General features: G+C 30.4%; 3 protein-coding genes across 7 annotated transcripts; 1 reads left to right on the top strand and 2 right to left on the bottom strand.

The window, feature by feature from the left end:
• Window positions 1-1,905: 1,905 nt before the first annotated feature.
• LOC100169196 (glycine receptor subunit alphaZ1-like) lies at window positions 1,906-15,571 on the top strand. Its single transcript, XM_016804166.2, has 8 exons — window positions 1,906-2,064; window positions 2,587-2,807; window positions 2,898-2,980; window positions 4,085-4,231; window positions 5,631-5,829; window positions 7,475-7,516; window positions 11,948-12,194; window positions 12,976-15,571. The coding sequence occupies exons 2-8, from the start codon at window positions 2,731-2,733 to the stop codon at window positions 13,231-13,233; spliced, it is 1,053 nt and encodes a 350-aa protein (XP_016659655.1). The 5' UTR covers window positions 1,906-2,064; window positions 2,587-2,730; the 3' UTR covers window positions 13,234-15,571.
• Window positions 15,572-16,233: 662 nt separating this feature from the next.
• Window positions 16,234-20,422, bottom strand: Xrcc6bp1 (XRCC6 binding protein 1). 5 transcript variants are annotated; one of them, XM_008184585.2, is made up of 6 exons: window positions 20,233-20,422; window positions 19,944-20,149; window positions 19,809-19,854; window positions 17,464-17,545; window positions 17,137-17,361; window positions 16,234-16,539 (listed from the first exon to the last, which is right to left on the bottom strand). In XM_008184585.2, the coding sequence occupies exons 2-6, from the start codon at window positions 20,140-20,142 to the stop codon at window positions 16,345-16,347; spliced, it is 747 nt and encodes a 248-aa protein (XP_008182807.1). In that variant the 5' UTR covers window positions 20,143-20,149; window positions 20,233-20,422; the 3' UTR covers window positions 16,234-16,344.
• Window positions 20,423-21,278: 856 nt separating this feature from the next.
• LOC100167150 (glycerate kinase) lies at window positions 21,279-23,659 on the bottom strand. Its single transcript, XM_001944801.5, has one exon. It carries the CDS (start codon window positions 23,292-23,294, stop codon window positions 21,804-21,806), a length of 1,491 nt encoding a protein of 496 aa, XP_001944836.2. The 5' UTR covers window positions 23,295-23,659; the 3' UTR covers window positions 21,279-21,803.
• Between the last annotated feature and the right edge of the window lie 20 nt (window positions 23,660-23,679).

The raw sequence follows: 23,679 nt of genomic DNA, 5'->3' as shown, positions 1-23,679 counted from the left end.
GTATTTCAGTATTATAAAGCTACCAAGATAATACCATGAATAAATAAATAATCGTGAAATTAACTAGATTTATCTTATTAGTGTTTACTCATAGATAATAATGCAAATAATATTTTTATCAAAAATTTAATATTTTTAAAAATAAAAAAGAACAAATTTAAGTATAAAATAAATTATAAAAATCAGTCTTAGGATGATAGGTCCGTATAGTCATGACAGGGCTCCGGCCAAACGGGAAACTTCCCGGCCTCTCGGTGGCACAATCCGCCACTGGTCACATATACACACTACAACCTTGACCTAAATAGTAAATATAATATAGGTACTACACCAAAGCCTATCCGTTGAATTTACCATTCTCGTCAATTTTTTTACACATGCAAAAATTAAAATTAAAAAAATGTCAGTGGTAACTAACCACACAATAAATTTACTTTGAACACATTTATGTGGTGGTATTTAAAACACACATTTTATTTTGCGTGATGATGAAGATATAGGCACACATTTTTTAAGCATTTAAAGTTTGAATTTTGACAAAATTTATCAAATTTAATATTTGAAAATGATTTTATAGTTAAAATTTTATAAGATGTTCAACTTTTATAACTAAGAATTGAAAATTTAAAACAAGGTTCCACATAAATATATGAATAAATTGCTTTATTCACAATTATATCATCGAATATATTTAGTTATATATCATAGGCTAACTGGTCGTTTTCGTTCAGAATCGTTTTTCGTAGGTATACAATGATATTACATTATTGAATTAAAATTTAACACCATCCATTACAGTAACCCATAACCCATTTGTAACCTACTGTATAGTAGACTCTAAGCAGAGCAACACGCACTTGCCCTCCTTTTTTTGTTTTATCAGATAATAAAACGGTTGCCGGTTTTTTATCTTCCTCCCCCCCTCCAATATCAAAATCCTGGCTAGCCAATGGTATAAACGCTGCCCTTTAAAATACAATAATCTGAATAATCATTCATATTAGGTACATACATGTGGTTAATGGTTATTCATAAATATAATTATATTGAAGATGTCGTTAGGATTCTTACTAGTGTATTGTGTATAAATATTATAGATCAATATTTTCAATCAAATTATTTTATAGCCACCTGTAACTTGTAGTTTGTAGTGTACTAGTGTAGGACGACTTATCATTGTTGTTCATCTTTTATATATTATTAAATCTTTAATAAATATTTATATTTAAAAATTGCATATTTTTCAATCTCACTGATTCTGCTTTAGGCGTGCATATTATAATGTATAAATAAATATTGGTATTATTTTAATATTTAATACAAAAAAACATTCCAAACATATTTCTCCCCCGAATATACAATACATATTAGTACATAAATACTTATTACTCATTACTTAATACAATTAAACTACGAACGACCATACAGTAAGTATACTTTACGTCCTATATTCTTAGCTATATGTATATATTATACATTATATATACTATATAGATTATTCATATACATGCAGATGCTATTCAAATTTATACCTGCACTATTTACTACTTTCTATCTAACTTTCTTTGCCCTGCGTGGATGCATAATACCGACCATGACCGCGCGACATCCTATTAATTATAATTTATAATATTATATAACTTCGACATCTATTTGCATATAATTATATATTTATATATGACCATACATTTAAAATAGAAAAATATTCAAATAAATATTACGAACACGCATACCTAGTTAAAGTGTACGAAAAACGTTCAATTATATACCTACTTTTAATACCTATATAAACATTAGTTTTTACTGAAATACTGTGCAGAATGACAGTGTAAAGTCAGAAAACTATCCAAACATCCTATACATTGTTCTATATAGCTACCTTCACGACGGTACTCACATTTATAGACCAATATCTTTGTTGATTTATTTTCTCCTGATCCTATTTACCTACTAAATAAAAGAACTTTATATTATATTGTTGCTTTTCTTCTTGTAGGCAAAGACGTAGACGTATCTCTATCATTGCACATTAATCGAATATCTGGCGTAGACGAGAGCAAAGAGGTAAACATTTTACGAAATACAACAATATTACATATTATTTATTTTATACACAGTGATACTCCAATCTCAAGCATGCTCAATTTAATTATAATATATGCATTTATTCAAGCTCTGATGTTTGGAATATTGTTGTATTCAGTGGCATTCCCAGGGTTCAGGTTAGGGGATATATCTCTCCCTCCTCCATTCTTCTATAAATCCCCTTATTTGAGTTTTTGGTATTTCATCACAATTCATTTTGATGTATTATTAGTTATAATATCCCCCCTATCGAAAATTCCTGGGCACGCCACTAGTTGTATTCACTCATAAATAACTTATTTTTATAAGATTCAATTTTTTACGACATTTAATATAAGTGCACTGACTGCACTGTGGCTTGTGACTTTTTAATAAATGCATTTATAATTAAACCTGAGTACGCTAGTATGATATGGTTGGTGCACCACCACGTAACTAAAATATCGATTGTATATTATTGTTTCCGATTTAATGAAGATGATTATAGTTAGAATATTTCAGGAAATAGCACTGGACGTATTTTTGCACGTGTACTGGGAAGACCCCCGGATCTGGATTTTGGGAAACGCGACCCAGGTGGAGCTTACCTGGGACAAGGACCCGAAATTCTGGATCCCTGACCTGTACATCAGACAATTGAGAGAGATGAAGGTGCTTACGCTGTTCCAGGACTTAGCGTCGATACGATTGTACGACAACAGCACACTCCGGATTAGCATTGGGTAACGGACGCGAACGGTATACGAAATAGTAACCACCTAGTCTCTATATGTATATATAAATATATACGTGCGTTGTATTGTATTCTGCAGAGCGACCATAATAATCAAATGTGACATGGACTTCGTACTTTATCCGTTGGACGTACAGACTTGTGCTGTAGACTTCGGCAGCTGTAAACGCACTTTATCAATTATTTTGTTTTCTTCTTAATTCGCGTATTTGCAGGGTTGTTGTATTACGCTATTTATTTGTCATTCGTAATTGTTTAAAACCACAAATCATAGGTGGAAATCGGGAGAGGGCTTTTTAGGGGGGCTAAGCCCCCCAGATACCCAAAAATTAGCTCCCCTAAAAAAAAACACTACCAATTTCTTTTTAATTGTTCATGGAATTAAAGCCCCTCATCGTTGTTAATAAATAAAACCCCTGACATTTTAATGGATTTCCACCTATGTAACGGATCCATATCGATAGATGAAAGTATAATGGATTGTGGAACTACTGAAGTATACTGCCATACTGTCTCGTCTGTCTTCCATGTCTCTGTGTGTACAAGACGTGTGTAATAGTGGGTGACAAAACAGATAAAAAATAAATTAATATTTAAACGAATTTTATCATTGACGACTTGTTTTTAGAAATGCTTTCATTAGGGACTAGGGTGTACGGTGTACCTTCTATCTACTTAACTATAATTTTAAATAAATTATATTTTTACGACTAAAATAATTATTTATATGATATCATTATTTTATATGTATATGAATTTATATTATATCAGTATTATAGTATTAAATAAATTGTCATTGGTATCATTTTTATTGGATAATGTATATACGATTGCTCTTTGACTTTTCATAATATTTGAAAAATAATTTTATTGTGATAACGATAATAGTTTCTATTAATTGCAGTCTCCAATTAAAAAGACATTTTTAGGCATAAGTACAATTTTTTAAATCATAATATACTATATATAGCTTATGTACACTGTATTACATTATTTTGAACACTTTTTTTCCAAAATTTAAAAATACAGCAACCCTGTGCACTAACATAGCGTATTTTATAATATTATAACTGAATATTATACAAATAATAGAATATGCTTAAAAGACCCGAGTACACATATTTTATTTTTGTCACCCTACCGACACGTGCTGTTTTTGATACTATATAATATAATATAATGCACTTACAAAAATAAATTATTACCATATGTGTGTAATTTTTCTCCTTGTTTTTCTTTTCGGGTTTTCCGTTTAACTGCTGTTAGACAAATACACGCTGACGGACATGAAATTCCATTGGAGAGACGATCCGCTGATTTTCCCCAGTGACTTTGGAGATGGATTTCGATTGCCTCGTTATGTCGTATCGTTTGTCACTGATAATCGTTTGAATGTGATTTATTATGGCGATGGTAAGTCTAAACTTTGCTCGCAGTGAGTGCAAATATTTCCGCATAGTCACGCGTAGGTATACACCTATATCCTATATGTTTAATGTATGCTCATATGTATAAAAACTTAGTTCCCTTAGTAAGGTAAATTGCGATAAAATAAAAAATAATGACAATTCCTGGTACATATCGTTTATTTTATTTTATCGCTTCTGTGCTATATTTTTAACGTTAATACCTATCAATAGAAATTAACGTATATTCGTCATAAATTATAATAATGGTCATTGAAATATTGGACAATAATAATCAATATCAACAATGTTAAGACATTTTAACAATGTACCTATAACAAAAAACTTTTTCTTACAATAGAAATAATTCAGACGTAATTAAATTGTTCACAAATGCCTTGTAATATCTTATGTATTTAAGAAGTTTTTAAAATGATGAACTGTGACATTTTATAATTTTGTCATTGAATGACCTGAAAATGTTGAAAATTCTAATTTAGAATATTAACTAACGATAAATATTTATGTAAATAGGTACCTAACGTATATATCGACATTTCCCATATTAATATCATATCCATCAGAATAATAAAATATTTATGTATTGTGTTTTTAAACAGCTAATAAATTAATCAATTAGGCACGAACGGGTCAAATTAATCTTCTGTACAAACATATTCCAGTGATGGATATAAGTTTGATCCAGAGCCCAGTTTAGGGCTACAGGGTTATTCCAATATTTTATGAAGATTTTATATTTTAAATTATATTAACCCTTAAAAGATATAGGAAAGTTTAAAAAAACATGACCTTAAATGAAGTGGTGGCTTTGCGGAAAACATGCAATCAAAATATATTTAATGAACCAATTTTCTAAACTCTTTTTTAAATATACTGTATACATTATTATACATGTTATTATAAAAACAATTATTAATCATGCATATATTTAAAAGCTTTATTTATAATAAATAAATAAATAAAAAGCTAAAATAATTATAAATATATTTACCCAAGTGGGTTGGTTTTATAGATAAAAACAATTTAACAGGATAAACAGAGCTCTAATTTTGTAAGAAGAATAATAAAAAACTAAATACCTAAATATTGTGTTAGTGACATTTAAAATTTAATAACATATTATTCGTCTTTGTTATTTACATTCATATTTTTTAATAGAATTTTAATAGATTTTTTTAATAGAATTAAAAAATTGCATAAGAATTTTAACTTAACGCTCATAAAATATTATTATAGATTTCCGCTTAATTTTGTCAAAACTTAAGAGATTTGGTCAAGTGTGATTTTAGCATCTTGAATTTCTTGTATATACTTGCAGTACACATGGCTATTGGCTAAAATGTAAATTATATCATATATAATATATATATTATATTTCCGAGTAGGTAATCATTCCACGGCCCGGCTGGTGATCACACTCAGCCGTGAACTCAGAAGTCACCTACTAGAGAGCTACTTACCAAGCACGCTATTCGTCATCATGTCTTGGGGCAGTTTTGTAGTAATGCCCGAAGTTGTGCCTGGCAGAATGGTTCTACTGGTCACAACACTTCTATCACTGGTCACCATGTTCGATACCATAAGGTATGTATAATATATTATAGCGATTTTACTGTTTTATCGTTAATCAGCTGCATTAAGTACTAACATGTTTAGTAATAATTGTATGCGATATTATTGTGTTTTGTGTACAATGCTATGACATATTATAATTTTTAATGGTCGGGTGAATTATATTTACAAATTATTTTAATATATTACATTTATTGCTGAGTAAACCTACCTAACCCATTATCAGAACAAATTAGTCGAGCGCGTACAGTGTAAACTATACTACTATACTACTATACTACTAAACTACTATATTACCCACATAATCTTTTTCTCATTATGATCAAACATGGTTTGAAATTAGTTATGAAATATTTAAGTGAATCATACCACTAACATTTTTTTTTGGCATCCCTTAAATGTAGCACCCCGAGCTTCGACAACCCAAGCCACTCCCTAAATACGGCTCTGAAAAGATATCTTATTAATTTATCAACAACGATATTATTTGAAATAGTTTATTGTGTCAGCGTCGTTGAAGGACGTCAGAACTACACCCCCAAGTAGGTACTACGGTCTTTATTTGAAGACTTATATACAATATTTCGTTGCGTTTTGTTTTCTTTTGGATAATATAGAAGGACAACTTAATATCTCTACTCTTTCTTTCTACACCCCTCCCCATCTAGCCATTTTTCTATAAAATGTAATATAAAATACTTATTTTGGAAATTATTTGAAATAGCATGATAAGTTACAGAGTTTTCTAAAAATTATGTCGTGTTCTACGCAATAAAAAGGGTGTGTTATGAATTTAAAATTATTAAACCGACCCAGTTTCTGTTCGGATATTATACAAATTAAAACAGCTATATTTTAGCAAAGAAAAAGTTGCAATAACATGCAATCCGCGTTGATTTAAAAAAAAATTATTTAGTGAAATTCAATGTCTTAAACAAAATAATAATTACATTCCGCATACATTATATTGTGCAGGTACATGCTTTATCACAATTAGTAATATAATAATATTATTGGTATTTAGTTTGGACACTGAAATACTGAATTTTCAATAATTTGCTATAATTTACAATTTAATAATTGAGTTATTATAAAATAATTTCAATTATTATAATAAGTTGAAATTAATAATGTAGAAAAAGTAAGCCATCACCGATACAAAAATCAAAAAAAACTAAATTACAAAATGTTTATGTATTATGTATATTATCCATAAAGTACCTACCATAATATTTTTAAAAATTGTATAGAATATAATGTGGTAAATATTTGATGAAAATTTCAACTATCTATTCATTTTTAAATTATAACAATATAACAAAATTGTTTCTGTCAAAAACTGGTATTACATAAATATTATATTCCTGCTTTTCCGTGATCTTTTTTAGTTTTTTTCTCAATTATTTTGAAAAAATAATGGAAATTTTATATTTGAAAGCCCCTCCCTCCTCCCAATTAGATAAAATTATCTAGCAGAAACCACCATAAAGTTGAAGATTATAGCATTTTTTACTAGGCACTCTAAAGATGATGTTCGACATAAAACAAAATTTTAAAAAAAAATCATAAAACATCAGTCAGTTAAGATTTTAAAATAAATAGACCAAAATATATTATATTATATTGATTTCGATAACATTGTGATCTACATTTTTAGCATACGTGGTGCTTTTACCTACAAATGGAACAATGTAAAAAAGTTAGTCTCCTAAAAAAACTAAAAATTAAATATTGTTAAGTGTAAAAAGTTTGTAAATCATGTTCGTGCACGTAATCCCCGGATGTAATATAATATACAATTAGGCATAAACGTTAATTAAAATGTTTATTTCAACTGTTTTACCAATAGTTTTACCAACCAAATAACGTACCTATACGTGTGATTATATAGTAGATCGTAGATATGTGTAATTTAATATAATATGATATTGCTACCTATGTTATATTATATAGCTTAATAGCTATATAGGTACCTACTATTATTACTAAATGAATACATAATACTTAATAGTAGGTACCTACTCTTTACGATAATGTATACCTACACAATTATGGACAATAGTACTATAGTAGTTCTGAACTAGGTAAGTATATAACTACATATTAAGGTGGTGCAATTAGTCCTCAAAAATATAGGTATGGTGGATACTTACAAATAATATGATAATACTATAATCAGTATCGTCCTGGCCATGGCCATTAGGCCGCGAACGCGGCCGGGGCCTCTCCGTTTTTTTTTGTTTTTTTTTTTATTGGGCAGAGGGCCCATATTATTGGGGTTAAAGCCGTTAAAGGGTAAAGAAAAATTGTAATGTCTTAAAAATTGGATCAATAATCAGATGCTTACTTATTATCTATAGTGTGAGAGTAGTGCAAGTGTCAAGTAACAATTATAATAGTAACATTGTAACAAGTAGAAGGAGGTTTTTCGGAATAATTGCTGTAACTACTGTAGGTTAAATTAGGTTTTATCTCTCGCTTCAAAAACAATGGCTCGGACGACTGCACGAGGGCCCCGCTTACCCGACCCTGCAGGAGCCCCCGTTGTTGAATTCAGTGATCATGAAAATATTGCATATACAAATATGTATGACACTATGTTGTACACATAAATATGTACAATACTATATATCTATTGATGTATATAAATAATATATATAATAATGATGAAGATAAGACATTTACTTTTGGAAGTTTACTTAAATAATATTATGCTTATGGCTTATGTATTTGTCTTCAAGGTTAAATTCTATAATAAAAATATAATTTTAGAGTTTTCACAATTTTTTCTACGTAAACTGTAATATTATTGATAATTATTATTTATATTGTTTTGTAGTTTTCATATTATGTTTCAATAGTTTCATAGTTTATTATTAAACGAATTATTCCCTACGTCAGGGTTCGCGTTAATATTAGATATAAATATATGATACATTGTAATTTAATGTTATAAATTATAAATGATGTCTTTTCGCAGCCCATAAGCAATAGTTATTTATAAAAATATTGTCGGCTGCATATTATTCAGCTATGATTTTTAAATACGACTGCAATGCTGTTGTAGTCGTCTTATGTCGATTGTTGTTGCTGCCACAGCAAACTAATTAGGTATAGTTCACGATATCTTTGGTGTTATACTGTTGTATATATATATTGGTTATTTATCGTGGTGAATGTGCGCAATTAATTTATAATTATTAATCATGAAACGCATATTTACTAAATTATATAATAGCTTATTAATGATTATAATAAAGGTACATTTTATATTATAATCCATATTGCTAAGAATTGCATAGGTATACATTTTTTGGGGGCCCCTTAAAAAACTGATCCATGGGCCTTTGGTGTGCAGGCTGACACTGACTATAATAGTATTATATAATATTATAATATTATGAAATCATAAAATATGACTATTAATCTATAACTTTAATAATTGAAAAACATGTTATTTTTTTTTAATTTAGTATACACAATCTATTACAATTTTAGTATTAGAATAATTATAGCATATGTGAGGCTCGATCAATTTATATGTTTGAAAATTTGGCATCATTCATTGGTGGTACTCCAGGATTCGTTTTTTTTAAATTATTTTTATTTTAAATAAAATTTAGAATAAAATTTTTTGAATAAAATACTTATGAATTAATAACTATAAAAATAAAAATATTTTTAGTTTTTTTTCTCGCTTGAATATAAGAAAAATCAAAATAATATTTTCAAAATCAAATAATAATATTTTTATTTTTATTCAAGTTCTTTACATTTCTCAGACTGATCATTTTTAAATTATTTCCGGGAACTAGTGGCAGCTGACGTTACTTACTCTCAACCACGTTGCGTGATTGATTGTAGTCACCGCGCAGCACCAAGGCACTCAACTGATATTATATCTAAATATTTCGCAAATTTTCCTGCCCCTCCCCCACTAAAAAAAACGTCACTAGCCATCATTAGGTATGGTATTCCGATAGATTCCCCTCGAATATTATGAGGATATCTGTATAAATATTTTGTCCTCCAGACTACGAATCTATTAGAGTAGTATCTTAGACTTAAGTCCTACCTATGGTCCTATCCCTATGTAATATTGGTAAATCACAAATCCGTACTTTTACATTTTTGGGAACACGATTTCGATCAAACAGTGGATTGTCAAAATGACCCCAAAAACCACACGATTACGTACGATTTTCTGTGCAATATAAAATATTGCCATTTATTATTGTCAATTAAAAAAGTAGATGAAAATTTGCATAGGCGTAATTAAGTGGGGACTTGGGTGGGGCTTAGCCCCCCTAAATATTTATCTAGCCTCCACATAACAGGAATAGATACAAATTAAAAAGTAAGTCTTACTTTTTTAATTTGTATCTGTAACTATTAAGTTTAATATCACCAATATCAACATTTTCTTTAATTTAAACCAAGCAATTTTTTGGAACAAGCTATTTTTCTTATCACCGAATATCATAATTTATAAAGAGTTGATAAAATATTTTTTTTTGTAACTAGCCACTAATAAATCGTAAGATATTGGTTTATCGGTCAATCAATCTGTTATATTATGATCTTAAATTCTTTAAAACCAAAATTGTTTAAATCGCGTGGTCACGGCGGTTGCGTGTGACGTGTTCATGACATAAATAAATAAAACATAATATTTCAAAGTGGCACAAACGTAAAATAAACATAATTACTAGGTAATTTTTGTGTGATTTTTAAGTTTTTTTTGATATGGTACAAAAATATTTAGTACCTTATGATTTTGAGGGATAAAATATGGAATATTTCTGCAGCTAGGTTTTTCAAATCCTTGGTTATTAATATTTAATATTTATGCGTAGAAAGGAGAACAGTAGGTATATGACCTTAGTGCGAAAGGGTGGGCCATAAAAACCAAAATAAATAGTTTATTGGAAAACATAAACTAAATGCGTAAGCTTTAGCTGTTTTCACATATATAATAAGTATATAATTTAATAATGTTATAAATAATTCGGAGCTTTGTACATTTTTAACACTAAATATACGAATCAACCGTTCAAAAAATTTCAAAGCAACCAGCACCCGATTTAAATTAATTTATAGTAAATTTCCTTAAGTTGATGTTGGTGAAAACATTTTATTTTCACATCTAGATACTATATTGAAACAATGTAAAAACTTAATTTTCAAGTACATATAAGCTGTGGTTCGTTATTGTGTATAGGTATTTTGAGACATGGTGGAAGACGATTATTTCCATAATATTTCATAGTCATACCACAACTGTAATCAGAAAAAAACGAAAATTTTGAATTAAAAAATCATCATCTCGTCAATCGTTATAAATACATTTAATGGGTACACTGGTAGCCTGTATACGTATAGGAGATAGAACTCATTAGATAGGTACCTACTCCTAGAACCCAGGTATCTATAATATTTCAACCTTCATGAAACGTGAATGGAGAAATAAGGTATTTCTTATAACATAAATATCTGAATAAAATATACCTTTTGCTTAGCACCACTGCGATCTGTTTTGATTTTTAAACACGTATTTTTTCATGAAATGTTATACCCAATCGTATTTCCTCCACGGCTCCATCGTATATAATATGGGTACAATAACGATTATCGATTATCAACTATCAGTAACCTAATATTTGATTTAAAAAATATTTACCCCTCCCAAAACATATTATTATTATTCAACTCATTTAGTTTATAATTTTTAGTAACTACGCTTTTTATTCGTAGTTATAACTTATAGTCTAGAGCAGGCGCTGCACTAACATGCTTGGACACCCCACATTTTTCCGTCTCGTCGTGTTTGTTTAAAATCTTTGAAAAATTATTTTCGAAAACATGATTTACCTACTGGAAATATCTGGCGATAATAATTAAGATTTATAAAATTTTTATTGATTTACTTGAACCCAGAACAACGAAAATCATTGAACGACTGTTGTTATAAAAACACCTACAAATGTAGTAGGTATAGATATTAATAATGGTTGATTTCTATAAACATTTCAAGTTAGAAAAGACAAACACGACGGACAATGTATGCCTAAAATACAAAATATTTTCGGCAAGTCGTTTTACTATACGTTTTTACACCGCCACTGCGCAGGAACAACTCGCCGAGCGCTCTGGAACTGAAATGCATCGAAGTGTGGCTAATATCATGCACGCTGTTCGTGTTCCTGGCGCTGGTCGAGTACTTTATCGTGCTATTTGGCATGCGATATGATAAGCATTGGAGGCATAAGAAACGCGATCTAGATGGCAGTGGAGGCGCTCCAAGCAAACCACCATTGTTCGGGTCCAACAAAGTTCACGCAACATCCGGAAACAATATGGCTGGAGACGACGATTCGGTAGGTGCAATTGCTGTAATAAACTACCCAATCTCGATACTATATAACCTATCAGCTTACGAAAAAACGTGAAAAAAAGTTTCTCTCAGTATATACGAGTAATATTTTTATATATCCAGTCATCCAGAAGTATCTAATATCCATACAGTGCAGGGTGTTTGAAAACAATTTATTTTTTAAATATTAATAATTAAATTAATATTTATGTTATAATTCAATTTTTAATATCTACCATTCATTACAGTTTTCGATTAAAAATACAATTTAAAATGATTCACATTTAGTGTCATGGACGACACTGTTAAATAAACTAACAGGGGAGAGACAATTTCCACTGACTCCCTCCTCAAATAATCAAATACACCACTGTATCCATTTATATTAATTATTGTATATAGGTGCTGTAGACAGAGTAGGAAATTTGACCATGTTCGAAAACTTTGGATAAATTGTTAAATTTATGACCTTAAAATTTAACACACCCATTACAATAACCCAGTAACCCACATGGCACCTAATATACAGCAGAGTGGTACCTACTCACTCGCCCGCATTTTTTTTAATGCAAATATGCAATAGGTACAAATAACAGCATATAATTTTTATTGTCTTTAAGTCATCTATTTTCATTATTTGTTAATACCTATACCTATAGTTAGTATACATTTTTCGTGTTACAATATTATAATGTGGACCGTAAAGTAACGATGACAAGACCAAATAAATAAAAATTTAAATAATTATGTTCTACAATTCCTTGCTTGTTTTCACTGTGCTGCAGACTGCGAAATCGCAACTCCCTACATCACAGCAGCATATGATGACGACGAACAGTGGACCAGTGGTGGTTGCATCCACCGGGAAGCTGCGATTCCAGCTGATCACCAGACATGTCATACTATATTGTGGTTCGCCGAGGGGCACTCTAGACCAGGTTTCGTTGGCACTGTTCCCGTTGTGCTTTGTCATTTTCTCTGTCATGTACTGGATATCGTACCTAAATGAGTCCAGGCTTAAGGCGTTGGCCTCCGTCGTCTGAACGAATGCAAAAATTAAAATGACATGTGCGTATGATGATGATAATAATAACAGGCATAGGCGCAAATAGCGTTTGGTATTGGGGGGGAGGGGGGGGGCTAAAGCCTTACTTTGGTAATATTGAATAAGCTTAAAACAAAATTTAGAAAATGTTTGGGGGGCGTAGCCGCTAAAGCCCCCTCTATTTGCGCCTATGAATTAACAGGGGCGTCATTTTAGATGTTGCAGGGTATGCTTATGCATTCCTAAAATTTATCAAGAGTGTATTTTTGCCTGATTATAATCTTTCTGCACCAGGCAGAAATAAACTTTTTTTTTATTTGGTCTTAAGTATTGCCGCCATTGCCTATACTATGGGCTATGGCTATGTGATATTATTATTAATGTACCTATTATTAAATTATTTAAATGAAATATAAAAATGTTTGGCTTATATTAAATATTTTATATGTGATTGAGGATTTCAGTATTTGTTTTAAATACACTATTTATGTAGGTAGGTACTTATAATGTAGTTTAAAACTCCTGGGCTCCTACACGAGTTCTCTCAGTAGGGCCCAGTATTTTGAAAAAAAAAATACAATGTTTTTATAGGTACAGTGTCTACAATTAATTTAATATTATTATAAAAATAATTAAGTATTAACTTAGTCGTAATATTAGGCATACCGTATAATATTTATAATCTTATTAGATTATTGCGTGAAAAATATAAAGATTCTAATTTTCGAGAGTGTGAAAAAAAAATGTTTTGAATAACTCTATACAGGTACCTTATATTGACTTGATGAAAATTTTTTTGGCCTTTCTAGTAGTTAGCATACCTTTCAAAAAGTTTAAATGACGCCTCTGACTAATAATAATAATAATAATCTAACCTATAAGTGGCTCTACCTTAATTGAAATAGATACTCACCTACCTATATTGTAAAAAGTACCTATAATATTATATGGAATATGTATACAAGTATGCAATACTATAATATTGTATTATATTTATATTTCCGTAACTGAACTATTTCTGCAGATTACATCAATAATAATGATAAATTATATACATAAAATATACAAATTAGTATTTACTAATAATAATAAGTTACATAAATAGCTACATTTTAATAAATGATTGTATTATATTTTTGTGTTAATATGTGGTTAAAATTGTTTGTAATAACTAATAAGTAATAACCATGTATGCATGCCTGCTACTTAACTAATACGCACAACATATCAATCTATAACATTGAAAAGGCAAGTATAGGTAATGCATTACTTTATAATTGCATAGATGTGGAGTGTACATCATCTTTGAGTAGGTCACTATTATAAAGGTTTATATTATTATTGTGTAGATATTACATTTTAATATTAAAAATTAATTTAAAGTAAATATTTATCCTCAGTTAATTTTTGACATTTTGTTGCAATTCTAAAGCGAATAGCTTAGCTATAGATTCTTGAAATATCACCAAATATTTATTTTATTATTTTCTCTAGATAAAAAAATGTTTAACTCTTTTTAATCTATTTGTAATCATGAACAAATTTGATTTTTGGTTTTTTTTAGTTATTTTCGATCAAATATTATTCACTCTATCAAAATGCACGATTTTATTTTTATAAGTATTAAGGCCCCCACACACTGCAGCGGTGGCGGTTGGCGGTGGCGGCCAATTTAGCCCGGACACAATTTTACCGCCACCGCTGCAGTGTGTGCCGTGTGGCATCCTTTAGAAGTAAAGTTCAAATTACGAAAAATATTCACTTTGAATAAATACAATTTTTATTTAAAATACCTATTAAATAACTTAATTGACTGCCCAGAATTATTAAAACGATAAATTTTAAAATTAGCCCCATAAACTAAAAAGAGAATTTTATTTATAAAAGGTAGGACCTTGTTGTTATTTTATCTATACCCGTGTTAAGTTTTAATTATGTTAGGAAACAACATGAGATTTAATCGGTAACTTGATAGTTTTCGTCAAAAATGTACCTAACTAAAAATCATAGTCGTGAAAAATCGTTCATCGACTTAACATTATATTTGTACCTATCGTTTATTAATTATTTATGTAATTGTATAGCATGTATTCTTTGTACCTATCTACCTATAGGTATTCATTACCTATTCTTAAACATCATATTGATATTGTACTTAAATCTACTTTATAGTTATTAATTATTATTATATACACTTTTATATATATTATAATGTAATTTAATTAAGAAACAATTATATACTTACTGTAACTGTAAAAATTAAATATGAATTTATTTCCGTTAATAAAGTTATTACGTATTATTATTATTATTGTTATTTCATTATCAATGGTTTTGACCGGACAAAAATGTTTTCACCAATAATTATGAGAAAAATCAAAAGTAGAAAGTCAAAATGTTTTTTTAATTATAACCTAACCTATACAAAAAATAATAATTTGATATTTGTTAATAGCTTACTGAATTTCATTTCGATTGACTACAGGGCAGTCAGTACCTTTACGAACTGTTAACTACCTAGTTGTTGTTGCGTAGGTAAGTGGTAACTGACTGGGAGTTAAGACACATAGGTTACCTATACCTATACGCCTATGCCATACATCTTTAGGCCAAATGCGGTCTGCAGGTTAAACCACCTTGGCTTTAACACATTAGTGTCAAGTTTTTACACCATACCACAAATATTATTTTATTATATTGTATTTCCAAGCATAATTTTTTTTTTTAAACTTATTTATAGAATTAGTATAACATCTAGATATTTTGATTTGTTTAAGTACTTACATTATTACCAATATTTATATTATGTAATTGAGTCAGTGTAAAAATGTAATTACTTACTAACTTGTAAACGCTATAAAATCTTTACAAAATATGTTGTTCACCACAACATTTTGTCTCATTTCCAAGTTTCCAACACAACACTATTTTATGATTATATTCATATAAAATTATGGTGAGTAAATCAATTAATATATTGAAAGAAGATTTCCAATTCCATTAGTAAAAATATTTTCTATATTTTTTATATTGTTTTAATTTTCAAATACATTTTTTTGTACACCTAATATTGTTTTTTATTCTACACAATAACATAAATTAATAACTATTAATCATAGCCCATTAAAAAAGCTTCAGCATATGCAAGTTCAAAATCAACTGCTCTTCCTCTAATTCTTCTCCCGATAGGTTCTAAATCTGCATAACAACGATCAAATACTTTCTCAACTGCTTCTTTTGCTTGTTCATAGGTGACATCTCTAACAGCCAATACAGAAATAGTGGCTTTATGTTTTACACAGTCCTAAATAAAAGTAACAAGAAATAAAATATATTAAAAATGTAATATGCAAGACCAATAAAATATAGTTTTAAATAAATATACAGATTACAGATAGAATAATCGTAAATTTAGCATTTTATAATTGGTATTCTATTAAACTTATATAATATATTTTTTTTTATTTGTGTTTAATTTTATAATATTTATGAGCACAAATTAAAGTATAAAATGTTATAAACTAGCAATCTGTATAATTACTTAACATGTTAAATATGTTATACCAAACAAAAAACCCTCAATAAAAAGATAATACATTATATACATTTTCAAAATGGAGTAATTTAGTTTAATATTTGAAAGGAAAAAAATTTTAAGAACATGTTATTATATACAAACACGATTAAAGATAGTACTATCTTTAATCGTGTATACAAATAATAAATAATACCTAAATCAAATTTGATAAAAAACCTGAATATTGTTGTATTCATACTTTAGTTAATAAATAATGTATATAAAAAACTTTATAAAACCTATAATACCGAACGTTTTGCAATCGCCAATCGCACACATAAATTATCAAGATTGTACTGTAGTGTAATGATTTTTAATTCTCACTTGGTGTTTTTTTCTAAAATTAAAAAATGATGAATGCCCTTCAAGAATAGACGATACAAGTCCACAATGAGTCAAATTTGCCGCTCTGATTTCTGTACAAGCCAAATGCTCAATATTTCGGAAGTCTAATTTACGTGTACAATTGTCGAACATGTGTATGAGCTCATGTGTGAGAACTCCCTGTACGGTACCCTTTGATGTAGCTGTGTTTTGACATATAACAACCTGATTTACATAAAAAAAATAAAAATATAAAATGGAATAATAATAATTACACAAAAGGGTCTTTACCCGTTTATTATACATAAATAAATAAAAAATTTATACTTGATTCATAATTGGATCATATCCCCCATGAACGCTCGAATCACATAGTTCACATGCAATATGACGAGATGGATTGACTTCGCTGAAAATAGGAAAATAATTTATTTATTAATATTAATAACAAAAATAGTGCTTACAGTGCTACAACATTACTATACTCAAGTTAAAAACCATACTCGGTGGCAAACCAATCATTGTCACCCTTACCTGACCAACCAGTTATACAATTTTCTTGTGTAAGAACACCATGGCCATGTGCATAAGTCAGCTGTGTAGTATGGTTATTTTAACTTATTTAACATTGTACTAGGACAATATATAGGTAATTTAGGGCCATTTACTGTCATTAATCATTACTTATCTTATTTTGTAACATTTTTACAGATATAAAACGGATAGATTTACAATTAAATTACTCAATTCACTTAACTTTCAACAAAAAAATTATTTTCAATAAAACTTCCAAATTTGGAAACAATTCTTATTAATATGTACTGCATAACCCAGATAGAATTTTGTAATGATAATATTTTAATAATATTTTAATCACGAATAATATTTTTATAATATTTTTAGTCAAATATTTGCTATAATATTAATATTTAATACAATTTACAATATTACTATTTTCTACAATTATAAAACATTAGTTAGTAACTAATTACAAACCTTAAACTTAAAAAGTAATTTAATTTAATGAATATAGTGCCTATAAAATATAATGTTTTTTAAACTAATTTCATTTTTCTCACTTATAGATGAGAAAAATATAGAACAAATTTTTCTTTATTTATTTTTGAAGTTTGACATATTAAGTAAAGGAAAGTTATGTTTGAATATTGAATCTAGGCACAAGAATTCCTCAAATAATTTTTAATTTAAATAAGACCCATAGATATTATCTGCTGTTGCTACAATAACAAGAAGAGTTGAAAATACATATAATAAAAGCTTCTAATATTTTCAAATAACTTGTTGCAATATTGTTTTTTAATATAAAAGAAGCATTTTATGTAAACTTTATTTTTATTTTTATTATTTTACTGACAATTTGCTTACTATTTATAATTTAAGTTAATATAGTTTGTACTTAAATCATAAAATTAAAATATATAATAGTGATTATTGCACGTTATCTGATTGATAGTTCTGAAAATAATTTATTTTATAAGTACATTGTATGAAAGTTTAGGCAGAAAACTTTAATTTTGAATAAAGTTCCTCAGCAACTCATATAGTTTTATAAATTTCCTTTATTTTTATGTAAAACATGTGGTTTCAATGTTTCATGTTATGATGTTTCATAGTGATTCTTTAAATGCATGTAAAAAAACTTTAATTTGCCAACGGTCAGCAGATAATTTATTGAGAACAAAAGAGTAAGACAAGTAGATAATAATTTAGAAAACTAATTCAGTACAACAATAACATTAAATTAGTTCAATCAAAAAGTTATCAATAGTATGACTAATTCAATAGTAATTTTGATTTAATAATTTATTAAAACTGTTTAATAAATAGATAAACTTAGTTTAACTAATCTAAAATAGTCAATTATTAAATGACCATATTGGTGATAAACACAATAATATGAAGAACAAATTATTAAGCAAGTCGAGTAGAATGCTTATGAGTTATGAGGTTTGTGTAATATATTGTTTAGATTTACTTCTTTTATAATAATTTTTAAGTTATTAACCTAAAATATTTATTTCAAAAAAAAGATACAACACAAATTAAATAAACAAAAAAGGTCAATATTTACTCTTTACTGTGAAGTATATATTTATTAAATTATAGTAGGTAGTGTGATTCATTATTAGGTATTATTTAAGTCATAAGTGTGTTAATTTCATATTATATAATGTGCATTTGTGCACATGTCTAGTGAGTGGCACAAATCCCCAAGTGCTGGATTGGCACTTGCCATGCCAAAATAATCTGGTGGCGAGTTTGTGTGTACCTATGTGGTGGATCCTTTAGGAACTGGAAAAGGTTATATAATTATATTGTAAATATAGGCAATATTGTATAATTATTATTTATGAATTCATAAGACTCATGATGACTAATGAGGAGGGTGATGGCCGGTAAATTACTACGTTTGCCACCTGCATATATAAAACAATTTGCGCCACTGTGTCTGGCATTGTCTTATAACACAGTAATAAATAGATATAATGTATATATACTACTATGCTACAACACATTTTTTAATCACGCTTCAATACTGACTATAACAGAATTTTTACAAATTGCATAATACATTAATTAAATTCATTATCTGACACCACCTAGCTCGATTACGTTAAAGAACATTAATATCTAAAGATTTCACAACTCACCAACCAGATCTGCGCAACGCACCCATCATGATCTTTACCAAAGGACCTGTTAAATATAAAATAAAGATTTATAGTTATTTTGTATAATGTTTAATACATATTTTAAATAAATATAAAATACTGTTCTGTACATACTTTTGTTGATACAGTAAGCCACTTTTCTCTCACACTTGACTCTTTCCAAGTTTTCATTTCCACGTCCTTGAAATAAAATATTTTTTATATTTGGTTTGTAGGTACCTCTTCTCTCGGGGAATAAATCAAATCCCCATCCATCATAGTTATCTGTGGACTGTGAGGTTGTTTGGTCTTTATTTTCTTTGCGCTCCGCCATAAGTGTTCTCTAATGCACAACATTAGTCTTAGACAAATAAATTCGTAATGACAAAAAGTGGAGTATATTTTACTATTTTATGTTGCATACCTACTTAGATAAAACTAGAACAGAATAGAAAGACGGACTGTACCTACGTACAAATTTTCTAATAAAACATACAACTATTGTCGACAATCATTACTCTAAGTTAGTCACTAAAATACTATGTCTAAATACAACAGTATAGTAAATTATTGTTGATACTTGATTTAAATTTTTAACTTTTTAAAACACATGTAATTCGTTGATTATTTTCTTATCACGCCGATTGAATTGTATCTGATAAAAGTTATTATGTTAGTTTCATGATAACCATAATCTACGACCGTGATACGGATTACGGGGTTAAAAGTATATATAGTTTAAGCACAGAATCATGGCTAAATATTATATAATATTAGCCGTTTACAGATAAATATAGAAGCGAAGCGACACTCCAAACAAAGAAAAAACGCATATTAAACAGGTCTATGTGACATTATGGCTATGTCCTACGATCAATATCGTCCAGCGGTCTGGCCGTGGACTTTTCCGTTTTTTTTTTAGGGTCTCGTAAGTTTTGTATATGCTTGGCGTGATATTCCTGGTCTATAAAGGGAGTAGGGACTCCACAAATTGTTTATCAAAATATCCAACCGTACGTATTTATTAGGCGCAAATTTTCTTTACTAGTCCCAATACCGTTCATTATGGAGCCCCTTACAAAAACTGATACACGGGCCTTTGTTGTGCCAGGCCGACACTCCCTAAAATTGATACACGTTGAACAAAATATGCAAGTTTATATCACTTAGGGTCGGTATTTCAATATCTTATTAAGCTGAAGCTTAAGTATATTCACCTTTACATACCTTCGATTTATCTTAAGCAATGCTCAGAGTATAGACACAGAATAGATTAAATCTATTTTAAATAAATTAAATCTAATTTAATCTATCCTGTGGTATAGACGGTATAGTTTATCCTAAAATATTATTTTTTTTCTATCTTAGGTGTTGGCGTGAGAACTGTTTCTAGAAATGTATTCATATATTTTACTTAATTTTTAATTTTGCTGTAAAAGGACTTCTGAGGAAATTTCAAAAGAAAGAAAGAACGTTAACGGTACGTATAAATCACATAATTGAAAAAAAAAATTGCGAAAGTGTTAGTTTTCACTAGGAAATGGTTGTAATATTGTTTTTAAAGCACCATAGTGTGACAACAATTTTGATGGAGTTTTTCGTTCTTTAAAAGTTTCAAACTATGCTTGAGCCTTGGAACGTAAATCGTAGGTATTGACAAAAAAAAAATAACTTATCAGTCCCGTTATTTTTCTGGTTTAGTTAAGAAATGGATAGAAAGCTCTATGTTTCAACTTTTAAGTGCCATTTATGTAATCAGTATTTTCATTAAATGTTTTTTTCAAAATTAAAATCAAAATTCAAAATTATCACTTTAGTTAGTATGATAACAATGATAACAATCAAATACTATCAAAAATTAAAAATTAAATTTATGTCAACATAAAAATTAAATCTACGATCGGCTTTAGCAATTTATCATACACAATAACTGAATTTCTATATGTGTGTTCACAACTGGTAAATAATTATTATTTGCACCGTGGCATTATGATTTTATTTCGGTTTGATGATCAAAACGTGCACATCCATCACATTTGTGCCGGTGTGTCCGATTTTCAGTAGATCGCTACTACCGCAATCAAGTGACGAATAAAACCCGTAACTGTCATTGTTGTTGACATAGCGTGAAGGGTCAAGGCCTTGGGACAGCGCCACGTCCTCGAGTGCCGGGTAACCGAACGCCCCGCACGCATCGGTCGGACCATCGATGCCGTCTGTACCGCCGCTGAAGAACAGCACGTCGAACCGGTGCAGACCGTCGTCACGACGTCTCGCCGCGCCCAAGGCCAAAGCCACCCTCAGCGCTAGCTCTTGGTTCCTACCGCCCAGGCCGCTACCCCGGATCATGACCGTGGGCTCGCCGCCGCTCAGTATGCACAAGCCACGGCCTTCGGACGACGCTTCGACGACGCTGTTCGTCAGGCCCTCGACGTCCATGCCGCCACCGCCGACCACCGACGACGACGTTATCTTCAGTTGTTCTTCTCGTTTCCCGTCCGTTGCGCCCGCGTACAGGCCACACACGTACGCTACGAGATCAGAATAAAACGTCGCTACCAGAGCCACGTCACCGTGGAGCGACGTCGTCACAAGTACAGCCTTAAAGTCTCGGCTGGCGTACTCGATGCCCGCCCTTAACGCTACGGCGTTGTTGCCGATCACATAATTGTGGACTCTGTCGAACCGTGCCGAGGTGCCGTTGAACGATTTGTTTCGCAAGAGCGCGTCGATGACGGTCTTGGGCATCTTATCGCGCAGGCCGAAGCGGTCGACGATCCCAATGGGCAGACAGTCGGGATCATCGTTGGGCACGGTGGGTCCGCTGGCGATGGCAGACAACGGGTCGCCCACTACGTCGGACAGGATCAGTGAGATCACGGCACACTCCTCTTGGACCAACCCGATTAGTCTGCCGCCCTTGACCCGGGACAGCGCTTTCCTCACGGTGTTCAGCTGTTTGATGGATGCACCTCCGGACGACAACAGGTTGGTGGCGAGAATTTTGTCGTGGAGGGGCACGTTCGGCGAACACAACAGTGCAGAACCCCCGCCCGATATCAGTACGATCAGCAAATCGTGCCTCCCCAGACGGGATAGTGTACCTGTGATGCGATCGGTGTTTTCCACCGACTCCCGGTCAGGCATATTGTTCCTGGCTGCCTCCATAACGCGCACTCTGGAGTTCTGCAAGGAGGAGGGTCGTTGGGTCCCGAATGGGACGCTCACCACGGCTTCCTTGAGACGGCCGTTGAGTATGTTCTCCACTTCTAGTGCCATGTTCAGCACCGCTTTACCGAAACCGACCACGTAAACGTCACCAGGCACGCTGTACGCCGAAGAGTCGTCATTGATGAAAAGCTTTTTTGAATCGAATCTCAGTGTGTTTCTGACGATGTTTCTGGGTGACACCGATTTGACGCATTCTTCAAAAACCTTCACAACGTATTTCTTCATTTCCGCTAAACGATCGAACTCGGAACACATTACTTGCAAGTTTGCAACCTTGTGCAAAACGCGATCGACGAATACCTAACTATAATATAAATTAATATTACTCAATAGTCAATTGACAACTTTGGATTATTATCGTATAGGTAAGATAGACCGCGTCGATAATAAACTTTTTGAGCCCGATCGCCTTTCATTCGTTTTCAACTGTGACAAGACCATTCTTTGAGTACGTGATGAGTGATGACATAATATTGTTACAATTTTATTGTAACTTCGTCATAGCAATAATAAATAATAATTGAACTTCTCGAAATGAATATTAATCCCATTATCGCATATTAACATTGAAATATAGAATTATAAACCGGACATATTTAAGACGGGCCATTAATTCGATAACGACGTAACGTTATCAAAA

This window comes from Acyrthosiphon pisum, chromosome A3 (genome assembly GCF_005508785.2).
Source record: "Acyrthosiphon pisum isolate AL4f chromosome A3, pea_aphid_22Mar2018_4r6ur, whole genome shotgun sequence".
Classification (NCBI taxonomy): domain Eukaryota; kingdom Metazoa; phylum Arthropoda; class Insecta; order Hemiptera; family Aphididae; genus Acyrthosiphon; species Acyrthosiphon pisum.
This window is presented reverse-complemented; position numbering and strand designations above follow the sequence as displayed.

Coding starts and splice junctions, on each gene's coding strand:
- LOC100169196 (XM_016804166.2), top strand. CDS start 2,731: ATGAAGGTGCTTACGCTGTTCCAGGACTTAGCGTCGATACGATTGTAC. Junction 5,830..7,474: donor ACCATGTTCGATACCATAAG/GTATGTATAATA, acceptor CTACATTTTTAG/CATACGTGGTGCTTTTACCT. Junction 12,195..12,975: donor TGGCTGGAGACGACGATTCG/GTAGGTGCAATT, acceptor ACTGTGCTGCAG/ACTGCGAAATCGCAACTCCC.
- Xrcc6bp1 (XM_008184585.2), bottom strand. CDS start 20,142: ATGGCGGAGCGCAAAGAAAATAAAGACCAAACAACCTCACAGTCCACA. Junction 17,546..19,808: donor GCGTTGCGCAGATCTGGTTG/GTGAGTTGTGAA, acceptor TCCTATTTTCAG/CGAAGTCAATCCATCTCGTC. Junction 16,540..17,136: donor ATTTTAGAAAAAAACACCAA/GTGAGAATTAAA, acceptor ACTTTTATTTAG/GACTGTGTAAAACATAAAGC.
- LOC100167150 (XM_001944801.5), bottom strand. CDS start 23,294: ATGTGTTCCGAGTTCGATCGTTTAGCGGAAATGAAGAAATACGTTGTG.